This window comes from Exophiala xenobiotica (assembly GCF_000835505.1).
Source record: "Exophiala xenobiotica strain CBS 118157 unplaced genomic scaffold supercont1.2, whole genome shotgun sequence".
Taxonomy (NCBI): Eukaryota; Fungi; Ascomycota; class Eurotiomycetes; order Chaetothyriales; family Herpotrichiellaceae; genus Exophiala; species Exophiala xenobiotica.
In genome coordinates, this window is record NW_013562493.1 from 497,782 (window position 1) to 512,311 (window position 14,530).

At 51.0% G+C, this 14,530-nt stretch overlaps 10 protein-coding genes across 11 annotated transcripts; 5 read left to right on the plus strand and 5 right to left on the minus strand.

Moving 5' to 3' along the window:
• Positions 1–393: 393 nt before the first annotated feature.
• PV05_02360 (uncharacterized protein) lies at positions 394–1,011 on the plus strand (the record flags this gene model as incomplete). The annotated part of the gene is made up of 2 exons (XM_013462931.1): positions 394–582; positions 676–1,011. 2 exons carry the CDS (start codon positions 394–396, stop codon positions 1,009–1,011), a joined length of 525 nt encoding a protein of 174 aa, XP_013318385.1.
• Positions 1,012–1,026: 15 nt separating this feature from the next.
• PV05_02361 (uncharacterized protein) lies at positions 1,027–1,557 on the plus strand (the record flags this gene model as incomplete). Its single annotated transcript, XM_013462932.1, has 1 exon — positions 1,027–1,557. One exon carries the CDS (start codon positions 1,027–1,029, stop codon positions 1,555–1,557), a length of 531 nt encoding a protein of 176 aa, XP_013318386.1.
• A 205-nt stretch (positions 1,558–1,762) lies between these two features.
• PV05_02362 (uncharacterized protein) lies at positions 1,763–3,569 on the minus strand (the record flags this gene model as incomplete). Its single annotated transcript, XM_013462933.1, has 3 exons — positions 1,763–2,816; positions 2,906–3,456; positions 3,513–3,569. The coding sequence occupies 3 exons, from the start codon at positions 3,567–3,569 to the stop codon at positions 1,763–1,765; spliced, it is 1,662 nt and encodes a 553-aa protein (XP_013318387.1).
• A 501-nt stretch (positions 3,570–4,070) lies between these two features.
• PV05_02363 (glutamate-tRNA ligase) lies at positions 4,071–5,711 on the minus strand (the record flags this gene model as incomplete). Its single annotated transcript, XM_013462934.1, has 1 exon — positions 4,071–5,711. The coding sequence occupies one exon, from the start codon at positions 5,709–5,711 to the stop codon at positions 4,071–4,073; it is 1,641 nt and encodes a 546-aa protein (XP_013318388.1).
• A 224-nt stretch (positions 5,712–5,935) lies between these two features.
• Positions 5,936–7,482, plus strand: PV05_02364. 2 transcript variants are annotated; one of them, XM_013462936.1, is made up of 3 exons: positions 5,936–6,457; positions 6,516–7,236; positions 7,296–7,482. In XM_013462936.1, the coding sequence occupies exons 1-3, from the start codon at positions 6,192–6,194 to the stop codon at positions 7,314–7,316; spliced, it is 1,008 nt and encodes a 335-aa protein (XP_013318390.1). In that variant the 5' UTR covers positions 5,936–6,191; the 3' UTR covers positions 7,317–7,482. The 2 variants fall into 2 exon arrangements, with proteins under 2 accessions (XP_013318390.1, XP_013318389.1); XM_013462935.1 differs by having other exon boundaries at positions 5,936–7,236.
• Positions 7,483–7,680: 198 nt separating this feature from the next.
• Positions 7,681–9,141, plus strand: PV05_02365 (ribosomal protein L1). The gene is made up of 3 exons (XM_013462937.1): positions 7,681–8,035; positions 8,088–8,652; positions 8,702–9,141. Exons 1-3 carry the CDS (start codon positions 7,779–7,781, stop codon positions 8,798–8,800), a joined length of 921 nt encoding a protein of 306 aa, XP_013318391.1. The 5' UTR covers positions 7,681–7,778; the 3' UTR covers positions 8,801–9,141.
• Positions 8,865–9,906, minus strand: PV05_02366 (uncharacterized protein). The gene is made up of 2 exons (XM_013462938.1): positions 9,806–9,906; positions 8,865–9,756 (listed from the first exon to the last, which is right to left on the minus strand). Exons 1-2 carry the CDS (start codon positions 9,821–9,823, stop codon positions 8,941–8,943), a joined length of 834 nt encoding a protein of 277 aa, XP_013318392.1. The 5' UTR covers positions 9,824–9,906; the 3' UTR covers positions 8,865–8,940.
• Positions 9,907–9,968: 62 nt separating this feature from the next.
• Positions 9,969–11,721, plus strand: PV05_02367 (uncharacterized protein; the record flags this gene model as incomplete). The annotated part of the gene is made up of 1 exon (XM_013462939.1): positions 9,969–11,721. The coding sequence occupies one exon, from the start codon at positions 9,969–9,971 to the stop codon at positions 11,511–11,513; it is 1,545 nt and encodes a 514-aa protein (XP_013318393.1). The 3' UTR covers positions 11,514–11,721.
• A 316-nt stretch (positions 11,722–12,037) lies between these two features.
• PV05_02368 (uncharacterized protein) lies at positions 12,038–13,372 on the minus strand (the record flags this gene model as incomplete). The annotated part of the gene is made up of 1 exon (XM_013462940.1): positions 12,038–13,372. The coding sequence occupies one exon, from the start codon at positions 13,370–13,372 to the stop codon at positions 12,038–12,040; it is 1,335 nt and encodes a 444-aa protein (XP_013318394.1).
• Positions 13,373–13,610: 238 nt separating this feature from the next.
• PV05_02369 (uncharacterized protein) lies at positions 13,611–14,495 on the minus strand (the record flags this gene model as incomplete). Its single annotated transcript, XM_013462941.1, has 1 exon — positions 13,611–14,495. The coding sequence occupies one exon, from the start codon at positions 14,493–14,495 to the stop codon at positions 13,611–13,613; it is 885 nt and encodes a 294-aa protein (XP_013318395.1).
• Positions 14,496–14,530: the final 35 nt, after the last annotated feature.

Here is a 14,530-nt window from a genome sequence, read left to right on the forward strand (position 1 = left end):
TTTAATGTGCTGCTCAGGGGGTTGCTCAGGAGATGCTCAGTAAGACTCAGCCAATGACTCAGTTGGAGCTCAGATTAACGCAGCCTCCGCTCACCCCCTAGGCTTAAACCGCATTTGGGAAATGGGTTTTCCTTCGCGACGAGGCGAGTAATACCGGCATTCTGCAATTGCTCAGCCTTGTGGTGACGAGGCTGAAGGCACGTGAACGATTTTCTCCCTTTCCGCCAATCGGAGACGTCCATTGGTCCGCAAAGTGCCTCGTTGATTTCTCTTCCGATATCTCTTCGCCGTCGCAACAATTTTCTCGCCTCATCCCACTGTTGACGTCGGCGACGTCGTTCCTTCCTCTCAACGGCCGGTGCTCCCCTCAGTATATCCTGTCGCTCGATCACGATGTCTTTCCCTGGGATGTATGGTGGGCCGGGCGCGGGTAGCGCAGGCAGCACTGCAGGAATGAATGAGCAGGAGCAGAAGATGGTGAAGATGATGTCTGGGGCAATGGAGTCGTGTCTGGCCAAGTCCATAATGGCCGGTGCTATGGGCGGCGTGCTGGGAGGCGCTTTTGGACTTTTCATGTCAAGTGTGAGTTGACCCGGTTTCAGAAGGGCGTTTGATGTGTTTTTTTGGCAATTCAAGTTTGGAGAGTGACCCGCTGATTGCGTTGCTTGCTTGCAGATGGCATACGACACTCCTCTGTCTCCCCAAGGTCAACAAATCACATCATTACCAGTACGAGAACAACTAAAGCGTGGCCTGAAAGATATGGGGGCCAAGTCATGGTCGTCAGCGAAAAACTTCGCCCTGATAGGAGGTGTCTACTCCGGCGTTGAATGCACAATCGAAGGCTTCAGAGCCAAATCGGACCTCAAGAACTCTGCTTTGGCAGGATGCATAACGGGAGCAGGTCTCGCCTACAAGGCCGGGCCTCAGGCTGCGCTGTTGGGCTGCGGAGGTTTCGCGGCCTTCTCAACGGCCATTGATGCTTACATGCGGATGCCGGAGAGCGACTAAGAGTCACCAACGGAGATGCTGTGGAACTGTCTGTCGGCAATACGGCATTTTTGGAAAACAATTTACACCGGCGGCGAGAGGTGGAAGTGCAATGTGCCAAACACCGATATGGGCTACAACTTGTCATTGAGATTTAGCGAGCATTGCAGGGCGTTTGCGGTGGACGATACAAGTGTTATCGTCATGTGTTCGGAGCTATGGGCATACACGTATAGGGGGTCCCGTACAGGGAAGATGTGGGACTTGCCTCCTCCGATCTGGACTCTGGTTTGGCGGGTCACGGGTTTTTCTGAAGGAATCGGTGCCGAAAGTTGTCGTCGTTCTTTTCAAGTCCGGAAGGTCTGCAGAAGGAATCCCTGCAAACTTCTTCATCTTCGCTCCAGGCGCAGATATCTGATGGGCACCCAATGGGGAAGAATCGGATGGGAAAGGACGAGCCCTCCAACTAAAGGAGTCTCATATAATATGACGCTCTGCTCTCAACTATCCTGGCCCGTTTCGGATTTCTCCATACATCCATCTAAGTTGCTTCAACAAGCGAGCTAGAGACATCTAGATGAAGGCGCTGGGGAAAATAATGTATACGCGGAATGATGGTGAAAGCCCTTCTCCCTGCGCCTGCATAGAACGCTCTGGCAAGGCTGATGGTGTCATTTCTTCGTTATCCTGAGCCAGTTCACCCAGGAACAGGGACTCGCTATGCGAATATACGAGAGCCGAGAGCGCATATACAGGTCTCATCTCATCCATACTACTCATGCGTATACACAATCCAATCGTCTCTCTCTCCCCCCTTCATGCCCGGCGGCGTCTGTCCCAATCGTCCCACCAACACCTCGCCCTTTCCCCTCTTGAGGTACTTCCCATCACTCGGCTGTCCGAGCACTCCCTTCCCATGACCATCACGTACCTCGACGTCGCGATCCCACTTGACCTCGCCTCTCAGGATAGTGTACCGGGGCCAGTTATTCACTCTAAATCCCTCGAACGGCGTATAGTCTATACTGTGATGCAGTATATCGTTCGTGATGGTCAGACCAGCCTCAATATCCTTGTGCCCGGCAGGATACCAGATCACAAGGTCGGCGTCGAAGCCCGGCGCTATGCTGCCCTTGCGCCCACCCAGGCCGTACATGCGCGCGGGGTTTGTCGAGGTCAGCTCGACGAAGCGCGGGAGCGAGAGTTTTCGGCCCGCCGGGGCATTTGGATACGTTGCCGTGCTGAAGAGGATGGGAAGTCGTGTCTCAATGCCCGGTAGACCGTTGGGGATCTGCGCGAATGTTGGGACAGTCTTTGACGCCGCGGCGTCGACGAGGGGTTTGCGTTTCCCGCCAGGGGAGTTGTACAATGTCGGCGCGTGATCGGATGAGATTACGGTGATGGTCCCGTTGTTCACGGCGTCCCAAACGGATTGGAGATCGGCCTCAGAGTGCCGCAGAGGCGGGGCGCAGACGTGTCTTGCACCGGCCCACTCGTCATGGACGTGCTGATCGTCGTCGTGGGAGTCGGAGTGGGAATGGGTGGTCAGGCTTGCGGGTATAGATGTTGCGGCCAAAGCAGATGAGAGGAGGTACATATAATGTGGACAAGTCTCAGCGTGGACGGGCAGGAGTGCCTTTGACTGAGCTTTGCGTGCGTGCGATAGTGCAACGGGGGAGGACATGTGGACTATCAGGATGGGTGTAGAGGTGAGTGTGGACAGGGAGATGGCGCGGTGGGTGGCTTCGGATTCGGCGATCTGAGGGCGGGCGATGGCGTGGTATTTGGGCAACGTGCGGGATGCACGGAGCAGGCGGGTTGTTATCCTTTACAACCATCTCGTTAGTATTGTGGACAGAGTGGACGGCCATGGAAAGGGTGTTTGAGGGCGAAACGAGAGGGAAAGGCCCCATACATATCTATCATATCGCTATTTTCGGCGTGGATCATGGTCGTCACGCCGAGTTCTCTCGCTTGCATCATGATCTCAAGCATATGACCGTCGCCGAGTTTCATGGCCGGATATGTCATATAGAGCTTTACACTCGTGATGCCTTCCTGGTCGACCATGGCTTTCAGCTCGTTCTGGAGGATCTTCTCCGTAGGCTTCGTTAGGATCAAATGGAAGCCATAGTCGACGTAGCTTTGGCCGTCGGCGCGGTTGTGGTACTCTTCCACCACAGGGAACAATGACTCGTCTGTCCTTCGTTGCGATGCAAACGCGAGGATCGTCGTGTTTCCGCCAGCCAGCGCGGAGCGGGATCCTGTGAGCCATTTGTCACCAGTAGGAGCATTGTCTTGGTGTAAGTGCACGTGTGAGTCGACACCGCCAGGAGTCACATAAGCTCCTTCTGCATCGATAATTCCGGTCGCTCGTCCAGTGGGAAGAAAGAGAGCGATAGCGACGATAATGCCGTCCTTAATGCCGATTGAGAGACCTGGTTGGAGGACCTCGGTGGCTGTAACCTGTGCGTGCCCCGATTAGCCGGTGGTATAGATAGGGGTACAATCCGGGACTATACGATGGTGGCATTCTTTATGACCAAGTCAAAATCCATGCTTTCACCTATGTCGCCCATTTTAGTCGATCAACATGCACTCTCGCCCGTGCCAGCGGGATATATAAAAGATATATTGCTCGTGGGATCTCGGAGCTAAGAGCTGCGAAGCGCTCTTCGTCAGATACTGGTGCGAAGGTAGTGAATTCGCCTGGGATATCGACCCTTCTAGGTAAGCAGTCGTCTTACCGTCACTCAACGTCCTGGTCCAGCCTGGACAGCATCTGGTATGTGGTTATGAAGAGAACGGCATATCAATGGCATCAGAGAAAGTATCGGCGGCGAAATCCGCACAGGGAAAGGGGTTGTCCGTCAAGCCTTTTTATTGGTGCTCAAAGCACAAGTCGTAGCCAGAAAGCTCTCTCTCACTCGTCTATCTCTTGGCCTGGCCGGCATAAACTCTTCTGTAAAGCCATGTTCCGTTTTATCTTTCCTGGTGTACCTCATTCGACTCCTCTGGCACGCCATAGAATGCCGTATCGAATCCAGAGGCGAAGATTCTTTTTGTGCATGTTCGAGCATCTATTCTTTTCCTGTTGGGATCTTGAAGAAAACTCCCGGTGAGTCTTTTGTCGCAGTCTTGTCACATCTGAAGTATCCCTTACGGTCAAACTGGAGGAAATCATCAACCTTGACATCCCAGACATTGCAGTCAGCTTCCGCGTAGGACTTGAACTCGGTTTTTGGTGCCAGAAAATCCTCCCAATGAGCCTCCTCCTCCTCGGTCAGTTTGTCCTTGGTTAATAAATGGTCAAACTCTACCAGCTCAACAGGACACAAATTTTGGTCCTTGGATAGCCAGGTGACCTTCTTCTTGGTGGTTTTGAAGTCGCCTTCCAGATGTAGCTCGAGCTCCATCGAAGCAACATTGCCCAGGGCATTGACACCGTCGGCAATATCAGCCTTATCGCTAGTCTTCTCGTACTGAATGTTCCGAACAAAGGCGTTACCCCAATTCATGAGTGTGATCTCCTCACCCTCGGCGAACGTCCTTGCATCCTCCTGCTCGATCATGATCTTCTCGCTGAACCAGACTTTCTTCTCTCCTAAATCGTATTTGGCGTGCTTTGGCTTCGTCTCAGCGTAGGGCTCCTTGTCAAAACCCTTGGTCTTGCAGACCAGGTAATTCTTGTCGATTGCAGTATATCGACCGGCTTGAAGATCAATTACTTTCTTGTTCATGGTCCAGATAGTGTGCCAATCCATGTTGACGACGTTCTTGCTTGGTCCTTGACTGACCATAAAATCTCGAAGTCCCTCGACTGTCATGCCACGCCGTCTGATGCCTCTCACAGTAGGCATACGTGGGTCATCCCAGCCCGACACAGTACCAGCATTGACAAGCTTGGTCAACTTGCGCTTGGACATCAAAGTGCGTACAAATTGGATTTTCGAGAACGTCCAGATGTAAACAGGTCTCAACTCCAATGCTTTCAGGATCCATTTGTACTGAGCATCTTGGTCATTGTACTCCGTCGTTCTCAAAGCATGGGTCACACCTTCGAGAGCGTCGACGACCGGACAGGCGAATTGGTATGTTGGGTAGGCCTTGTATTTGTCGCCGGTTCGGTGATGAGGAGTCTGGTTTTTGGGGCAGCGGTAGATGACAGGATCCCGCAGAGAAGCATTGTTGTTTGCGTGTGAGATCTTGGCTCGGATACACCATCGTCGGCCTTCATCAGTACCCTTCTTCATCTCTTCGTATCTTGCAAGGTTGTCTTCAATACTTTCGTCTCTTCGAACACTAGGCTCACGTGCCATTCTCATCGTACTCATAACGTCTCCTGGTGTGTCATCTGCGTATGCTTTCCCCGCTTTTAGGATCTTAACGCATTGCTCGTCGATATGGTCAAAGTAGTCGCTCGTGTAGGAGATCGTGTCAGGTTGAATACCCAGCAGGGCAACGTCCTCGCGGATTGCGTCTTGAAACTCGGCATTTTCTTTCTCGGTGTTCGTGTCGTCGAATCGTAGGATCAGTTTTCCGCCAGGGTATTGAATATGCGCAAAGAAGTCATTGAGAAGGGCAGCTTTCGAGTGGCCAATGTGAAGGTATCCTGAAGGCTCTGGAGGAAATCTGGTAACCACACCGGCAGCAGCGTTTGGCAAGTCCATCTGCTTCACTTTGGGAGCCTTTTTGGCTTTTGGGGCGTTCTTGTCCGCCATGATGGGGAGAGATATGTTGGAACAAGGACAAGTAACTGCAGAGGTAGAGAAATGAGAGCAAGTCGTTTTATTCCTGAGTCATGTGTGAAGGCTCGAAACTTCTGCCGCACATTGAAAGCCTTGCCATTCGCGGGGAAATGATCGACCGCAGCCTCACGTCGTTTGGGGACAGCTGGTGATGCCGCCCTATCCATCCTGTCCACCCTGGCCTCATCCCCGGCTACCACTCATCAATCGCAAAGACTCAGTGATCAGCTTGACATTATTTCGGCTAAGGATGACTGGGACACCGCATGGCGCAGTGTTTGACTGTGTATTCCCCGTCTTTCTAGGCAGCAGGCAGTATTAGTGACCTTCGTATCATCCATCATGGCTACATGTTAAGTAGAGCATATCGAGTATCAGCCTTCATATCGACTTTCCTTGACCACAGACAATCTGAATACCACCAGCCAACGGTTCTTTCCCTACTCTCTCACTATGGACAAACCTTTGGCCGATACATCTCACGCTCCTACACGAAACAAGCTCTCCAGGACCGCTGTGGTGATAAAGGTTTGCCTATCCCCAACACACATAATAGTCAGCCTGGATGACGCGACTATTCGCGTGTTCTCTGCTACAGGCGAACCAAGAGGGGTCTTGCAAGGTCATGACAAAAATACTTGGTCATTGGCCTTGCAAGATGACATGCTGCTCAGTGGTGAGATTGGAGGAGACATCAGGTGTTGGGATTTGGATACCGGGTGCGTGTGAAGTCCGTGACACCTTGTGCTCAACTTACTGGGCTTCGTTTGATCACAGGCGGCTTGAAAGGAGCATGACTGGGCACACGAAGACAGTACGCTGCCTCGGTTTCGTTGACTCCGGAACTGCGATCTCTGCATCCAGTGACACGACCTTAAAGATATGGGACCTTGGATCTGGTGCCTGCAAAACCACATTTTCCGGTCATACGTCCACTATCAGAGCTCTGGTGTTTACAGAAGAACTTGCAATTTCTGGGGACGGGGACGGCACATGCCTCGTTTGGAGTCTCCCTCAGCATCGCCGACTTGCAACTCTGACGGGACATTCTGCAGCAATATGCTCCATAGCCTTCGACGGCCAACGAATATTCACAGGCAGTGCAGATCAAGATGTGCGTGTATGGGATACGACTACAGAGACATGTGTGTTCGTTATGAAAGGGCACACCTCACTGGTTACTCATGTCCAGATTCATGACAACCTGCTCGTGACTTCTGGTGCTGACGGAAGGATTGTGGTTTGGTCAAGGGAAGACTACGGTTTGCTGCACATCATCCATCAAGCGCATGAATTCGGTGTTGTTTCATTGGAAGCGGAAAACGGGTACGTCCTCAGTGGGAGTAGTGACGGTACAGTTAAGCTTTGGCACTTGGAAAGTGCGACATTGGTTGGAGCTGTGGGAAAGAAAGCAGAAGCGGTATGGATGGCAGGCTTTGGGAAAGGACAGCATGAGAATATTGTCGTTGCGCTGAAGGAAGATGATGCATTCCTCGATGTGAGTGGTGCTGCCCAGAGCAAATCCGTCTTCCTCAACCAGAACTAACATTCCCGAAGGTATGGCCGTTTTCACCCTAGTGCCACAGTTGAAGATCTTGTATGCGTTTGATGGGCTGCTTAGCTTCTTTGTATGTGGAAAGATAATGCCGTGCTATCATCCTAAGTCATGGTTTCCTGGCATATGAAGGCCAAAACAGGTGGGTGGAGGATATACGTATTATGTCAGAGACTATGGAAATCCAATCACAATATAAAGCCTCATTAAGAGAACCAGAAAACAAATAAGACCGACAAGGTGATGACAGGATGAGTAGAGGAGAATCGAGCACTGTCCAGATGAGAGCAAGGTGTGGCGGAGGTTTAAAGCAGCACCGTTTAGAAGAGCGCCACGTGAAATGATCGACCGCAGCCTCACGCCAGCCTTGCCGACTTCTGCAAATTTGCCAAGTTCAGCCTCGCGCGTTTTTGAGCTTCTCGACTGCGGACTTTGGGCCTTGCCGGGATCTGAAATCACCCGTGCAGTCCATCTGCTCAGAAAACATGGAGGTCTCTCGTGGTCTCTCGGCGGCGACCAGAAGCTTCTGTCGCTCGACGACGTCCTCCTTCCTTGCCTCATTTACGTCCTTGCCTCGAGTCCCGGCCCGCACGTTCTCTTCCATACCCGTCCTGTTTGCGCCTCGCTCAGCGAAGGACAAGCAGGCGGTGGCGAAGGCCAAGAAGAGAAAGAAGAAGCATCAGATGTTCAAGCAATATGACCTAAGGGAGATGCAGCAATTTACTTTATGTGAAGCCATGCGGTGCGTCGGCAGCGTGCACAGCTGTTGAGCAAAAACTAACAACCATGTCCAGGTTTATTCAAGCAATGGAAGTCACGCGAGATCCTGACACCCCTAAATACGACGTACACATCAAGATGCGAACGAAGAAGGATGGTCCTATCATTCGAAATCAGATCAAGTTGCCTCATGCGGTTAAACAAGATATCAAAGTGGCAGTGATATGCCCTCCAGATTCTCCAGCTGCAATACAGGCACGAGAGGCGGGCGCAGCTTATGTTGGAGAAGAAGAAATATTCCAACGAGTGAAAGACGGGAAAATCGATTTTGACAGATGCCTAGCTGTACCGTCATCTCTACCGAAGATAAACAAGGAGGGTCTGCCACGAATACTGGGTCCTCGAGGTCTGATGCCGAGTCTCAAATTAGGCACTGTGGTGGACAAGCCAGGCCCGGCGGTGAGAAACATGCTGGGTGGTAGCATGTATAGAGAGCGAGCAGGTGTGGTTCGGATGGCTGTCGGGAGACTCAGCTTCACACCAGAGCAGTTGAGGGACAACGTCAAAGCATATGTCAATGCTGTCAAGAAGGATGCCACCATCTTGAGTGATCAGATTGTCAAGGAGGTGTCTGAAGTGGTAAGTCACACTGCCTGTGTGGTGCTCGATGAAACTTACGCGTTAACAGGTTTTGAGCTCAACAAACACTCCTGGCTTCTCCCTGAATGGAGAATTTTACAAAGGAGCACCGGGAGAGGCTACACCTCAGCAGTTGAGTGTGGCATGAGATTATTTGCAGTTACTTGTACAAACGCTTTGATATTACCGATACAGCTACGCACGGGCAATGAAGGCACATTGGACAGCTGAAGGGGAATGACCACATCGACTTCATAGGGTATCATTGTGTTGTGGATAGGTTCTCTATCATCCTTCTACAGCTGCCCGAATCTGCAGCATTTGTTGTTTGATCTTGACCTGTGGCTCTTGCTTGATAGCAACTTCAAGGTCTGCCAGCAAAATCTCCTGAATGTTCCGTATTCGCGAATCCTGTGCCAATATGAAGGGATGATGGGCGCTGTGCCTGCTCATAAGATGCTTCAACATGAGGAACTCCTCAGTCCTCCGCCTCAGCCGTGGTGGTATACCGCTGTTTTCATCAGAGTCGTACTCGTCGTCGCTGTCATAATTCGTGTTTTCCACCCAATCTTCGCTCCATTCAACATCTCCATCCTTTGGTTTGGTGTCGTCTGTGGAATCTGGAGCCCTGCCCTTCGAAATGTTGAGCTTCACTTCCAGCTGATCCAACCGTTCCGCAACCTCCAACAGCGATCTTGCAATGCTAGTCTCCTGCTTCAAGGCTTTCTTTCGCTTCAGCAACTCGGCCACCTCATTTCTCCTCGTAGCAACCGTGCCTCGTATTGAGTTGACCTCTCGTTGAAACCCGAGCAGACCCAAGCGAATGTCCTCGATTCTCTCTTCACCGCCTGACAACGTAGACCCTAGGGAAAGAAAGTCCTGGTAATTGTCGTTGACCAAATCCACCAGTTCCTTGTTCAGTGTCTGGCTGAGTTCACGTAACTCTGTCTGTAGATCTTCTAGGGTCTGGAAGCGGTTTGACAGGCTTGACAAGAATACGGTCGCATCAAAATCTGGCGCAAGAAAGGCTGAGCGATCTAGTGGCTTTGGAAAGGGTAAAGGCGCATCGTCGTCGACATCAGAGCCAGAGTCTGAACCGCCAAACTAGGAAAAGTCAGCATGTGATGTAGAAGAAGACAGGCTGCGTGCGCACATAAAACCTGCTGCTCATTGTGACCTTGTCATCCACCTTCTCACATCACAACGTTACCTCTACAACGACCACGATGTGCAAACTCTTTGTCAATGTCTTTGGGTGGTTGACGTGGAACATATTCACTCGTGGATATGTGAACAGACGTCCACCACAAGCCCAAATGGCACCTGCATCGGACTTAGCCGGTGATACCGCTAGAACCTCGGGTGTTCATTCGCCTGTCGAGGCTGAAAGTCTTGTGAGCGGCTTCTCACAACTTCTACAAACAATCCACTTTCCACTGACAAAGATCAAGGAGATAAGCGAGGCAGAAATGGAAGCGGCTGCTCGAGGCGCCACGGCGCTGGAGAATAAAGACTTCCGGGGCGCTCTCGACGCTTACACGCGAGCCCTCATAGAACACCCTCTCTCACCAGACTACCTCACTCAGCGTTCGATCGCTTTCACCCGTCTCAACCCACCTCGCAATGACCTCGCTCTGAAAGATGCAGAGCTCGCCGTCCTGTCCGCTCAAAAGCGCGCCGTACGCGAGAAGATTTACGCTGCACAACTCCGAAGAATGGTCACACTCTATGGACTTGGACGCTACGCGGACGCCGCATTTCTCGTGGAGAAACTGAGGCCCCTCAGCCCAAAAGACAGCAAAAAGCACAAGATGGAAGTGGACATGTGGGCTGCCAAAATCAGAACAAAACAAATTGGAAAGCCAGAGCAGGAGGTCACCATTACTGAAGTTCCAGAATACCCACTGCCTTCTGAGAAAAAGATGCTTGAACAGGTGAAGATGCAGCTGGATCCAGACGGAAAATACGTCTTTCCAGAAGATGCCGCCGCCGCTGCTGCCATTCAACTCTCAAAACAAGCTACCAGTGCTGCTCCAACTGCGCCGCCTGCAGGAATGACCAAGGATGGCGCCATGGACGCTCAATCGGCACCTTCAGCCACGGAAGTCACTGCTACCTCTTCCTCATCCGCCGCCCCAAAGATCCGACATGAATGGTACCAAAACAATCAGTCCGTCACGTTGACACTCTACGCGAAAGGCGTCGCCAAGGATGCAGCAGACATTGAAATCAATGCTGACTCGGTGTACATCACCTTCCCTCACCCGTCCAATCTTGACTCGACATTCACATTCACACTTGACCCTTTGTTCGCACTGGTCGACCCTGCTCAAAGCACCGCAAACGTCATGTCGACCAAGATCGAAATCAACCTTCGCAAGGCACAGGCCGGCCAGAAATGGCACACTCTCGAAGGATCTGCACCTCTCAAGCCTGCGGAGGCCAGTGCCAATCGGGACTCTACCACAGCCTCTACCGCCGCTGCCCGGCCTGCAACCAGCACAGCTACAGCACCAGCATATCCTACCTCATCCCGCACGGGCCCTAAGAACTGGGACAAGCTCGCGAACGACCTGCACGCCCAGTCAAAGACTAAGCAGAAGAAGCAATCTTCCAAAAAAATTACTGAAGGTTCTGATTCTGCTTCCGAAGGTGATGGAGAGGCAGAGGTTGATTCAGACTACGAATCAGGCGACCCGGTCGACGGCTTCTTCAAGAAGATCTACGCCAATGCGGATCCAGACACACGTCGTGCCATGCAGAAGTCTTTTCTCGAGAGTAATGGAACGTCGTTGAGCACCAACTGGCCGGAAGTGTCAAAGGGAAAGGTCGAAGAAGTCAAGTCCAAGGATGATGCTTGAATTAGCGATGATACCTGAGTTGTCTCTCAGGACTCAGACCCCCAAGGACGAAGCTTGAAAAGCGATGATACCTGGCGCGACATTGAGTTGGCTCTCAGGACTCAAAACCCCCCGTGATCTCAGAAGAGATACTGAGACAAGATGAAGGGCAAGAATAGCCGAGTCTGTACTTGTAGTGATTACATGATACCAATGAGAGATGAATAAGTAACTTGATCAAATACAAAGTTCTTCGACACCACGGTCGACAGATCTTAAAGTCCCGTCTCGTCGCGGAAGTCAAAGGTGAACTTTGTCCATTTGCTACCACACAGTTTTGCTGTGATGTTCAGCGGAGCGAGCCGGCAAATGGCGTCTGTGATCGTCCCGTTCTCTCGCCAGGCAATGATTTCTGTAATGGTGGGTAAATGAATCCCTCCTGAGCACACTGCGGTGCAAAGGTCCTTGCCCACGCCGTGGAGATCGTCTGTAGTAAGTGTGATTTCGGGCAAGATTCAGAGCCCACAACATTTCGTTATCCCAACCTAATCCCGGCTCGGACTCTCAGGCAGGTAGGCGGCGAACTCTGTTCCTTGCTGGACGATTTCGTCGACCTCTGGCCGCCGACAACATTCCAAGTCTCTAGTCGCGTTACTGCAATGCTTGCAATCCATCCTATTCGGACACAAAGTGCACATAACAATGCATTTAGTGCAGATTCCGGTCAAATCACCCTGCTTGTTCAAGGAAGCCTTTCGTTTTCGAATCTTTTGCCGCTTCCGAGAAACCACTTCTTCACCTTGCTTCTCAGCATTCACAGGCTGTCTGTCCTTGTCTGGCTGTTGAGCTTCTTGCTCTTTCATCCATTTCAGAAGTAAATCCGAGAGCATACTTTGTCTGGTCTGACATTCGCTGTCCCCGAGACGTAGTCTTGCGATCGCCGTTTCCATGGTTTTCGTTAATATTGTCTTAGATTCGGGACAATGTGTGTCCAAGTAGTGCTGCTGACGAAGAGATGCCTTCACTTGCGAAGCGAAAACAAACGCCTGTGTTGGTAGCGTCCAACGTGGTGATTCTGTCAAGCAAAGAAGTGTTTGAGTCTCTTCTACCAACCATGCCGCCATAGAATAGGCGAGAACCTGCATCTCACACACATAGTAGGCTGCATAGGTGTAGTAGTAGATGATTGTGATCCAAGTTCCCTTGTCCACGGACTCTTGATCCCATACGTGCTGAAACTTGAATATTAGTGTTCTTCTGTCAAGATATTGCCTGTCGAAGTATTTGAAGTAGTGTGACCACATATTGAGAACAACTGCTTTCTCCTCGCCTACCATGGCGCTCAGGGTCTTGATCGTCTTGAAATATCCGATCCGGAGAGTGTCTTTCAAATCTGCCTGCGATAGTTGTTTGAGAGATGTTATCAGGGTGCGTAATGGATCCTTTTCGCCATAAGTTTCGGAGAACGCTTTGCCGAGTGTTGCATAGAACCTGCCAAGTGCCTTTAACTGGTGAACCCGACTATCATTGCTTCGTAGTTGGAGACAGATGCGCCACAACTTGACCATAAACAGAGGGTTGGGGTTTCGTGCTTCGAGATCGAGTTTATCGAAGAACCTATCTAATGTAGTCCTTGCTTTAGCGAAAGAACGTGACTTGATAAGGACGGAGGCTTCGAAGCATTGATCCGACAGTTGTTGCCATGCATCCGTCGTGTTGTCTCGAACTTCACACTTGACGAAATCTGTAGCATCCGAGTTCCGTCCTCCACCTTTTCCATCAAACAAGTGTTTGATGTAACAGTCCACGCTGTATATTATTTTCTCCTGGTGTTCATAACGTGTTGCTGATAGTGACGGGGTTAGTGGTGCATCCGACATGATTATATTCACCATTATACGATTCTCCCATCTGTTTCGCGGAATGGTAGGTAAAGTGGATGGTCTTTGCTTCCTTTTCTGAGACACTTGAACACTGGTTTTGATGCCATTGTCCCTAATATGACCGCCAGTGATTCTTCGCGCCGAATTTTTTGTATGGGCTTAGACTGGGATCATTTCAACCCAGGTCCCGTGTCATTATTTAAGATTGTTGGCGCGGAGGATAATGGGCGAAGACTTACGAAGCATGGAAGTGATATGCAAGGCATGCAATATCACTCACTACTTCCATTGTGCAACCATCATGGCAGTACAACCTTTCCAGAGTTTCCTTCATTCTGTTCCACGCCGATTTTGATGGCAGCTTTATTTGAGCTCCGCATCCGGCGCAGTAGGAAACTCGCGGTTTTCTTGTTGAACTTCCTTCTTGACTCGGAGGAAGAACGCCTTCGGGTGTTCTGTGGTTTCCAGGTTGTTGGGACAGGCTCGCAGATGGTTTGTCGTTTAGGTGGATCTGTGGAGCGTATATGGGGGCTGCTTCAGTGACGCCGGACAAGTGGTAATTTTCCAGACCAAGTTGTGCACAATCAAGACTGCCACAACTCTCATGAGTTATTGGGTCTGTGAGTATGTCTTCTGTCAAAGCCAAGTTGCCTTCCTCAATTGTCCCAGAGAGAGGATATGTAGTACTTGGCCCTGGGAGCGCAAGCATTGGCACAAACTCTTCATACTGATCAAATGATGAATAGTTTTGCAGACAGGGCTGCGTCCAAACAAAGCCGTGGTTACGATGTTGAGCCACTAGGTTTGCGAAAAGGGCTTCAGGGAGAACCAAGTTGTCTTCGACGACCGTGCTGGACAGAGGATCCGGGCCACTTGGATCAGGAAACACAGACGATGGCTCGAGCTCTTCATATTGATTCAACGATGAACAGTTTTCGAGGCCAGATGGTTCCCAGAAGAAACTGGCGTCATTACTAGGCGCAGCCGGATATCCTAAAGGAACTGCGAAAGCACGCTCTTGGATAGTGTCGAAGATCTGCTCCATACCGCTTGTTTCGGGGAACTCGTAAGATGGCTGGAACACTTCCCACTGATCACGATTCTCGTCTGTGAAATCCATAATGGGTGCCTCGTTACGTGAGTCGTAGAGGGTTC

Bases quoted from the DNA above. Each gene is read 5' to 3' on its own strand.
- PV05_02364 (XM_013462936.1), top strand. From the start codon at position 6,192: ATGGACAAACCTTTGGCCGATACATCTCACGCTCCTACACGAAACAAG. The intron at 6,458-6,515 runs GTGCGTGTGAAG...GTTTGATCACAG, and splicing joins TGTTGGGATTTGGATACCGG to GCGGCTTGAAAGGAGCATGA. The intron at 7,237-7,295 runs GTGAGTGGTGCT...ACATTCCCGAAG, and splicing joins AAGATGATGCATTCCTCGAT to GTATGGCCGTTTTCACCCTA.
- PV05_02365 (XM_013462937.1), top strand. From the start codon at position 7,779: ATGGAGGTCTCTCGTGGTCTCTCGGCGGCGACCAGAAGCTTCTGTCGC. The intron at 8,036-8,087 runs GTGCGTCGGCAG...AACCATGTCCAG, and splicing joins ACTTTATGTGAAGCCATGCG to GTTTATTCAAGCAATGGAAG. The intron at 8,653-8,701 runs GTAAGTCACACT...ACGCGTTAACAG, and splicing joins TCAAGGAGGTGTCTGAAGTG to GTTTTGAGCTCAACAAACAC.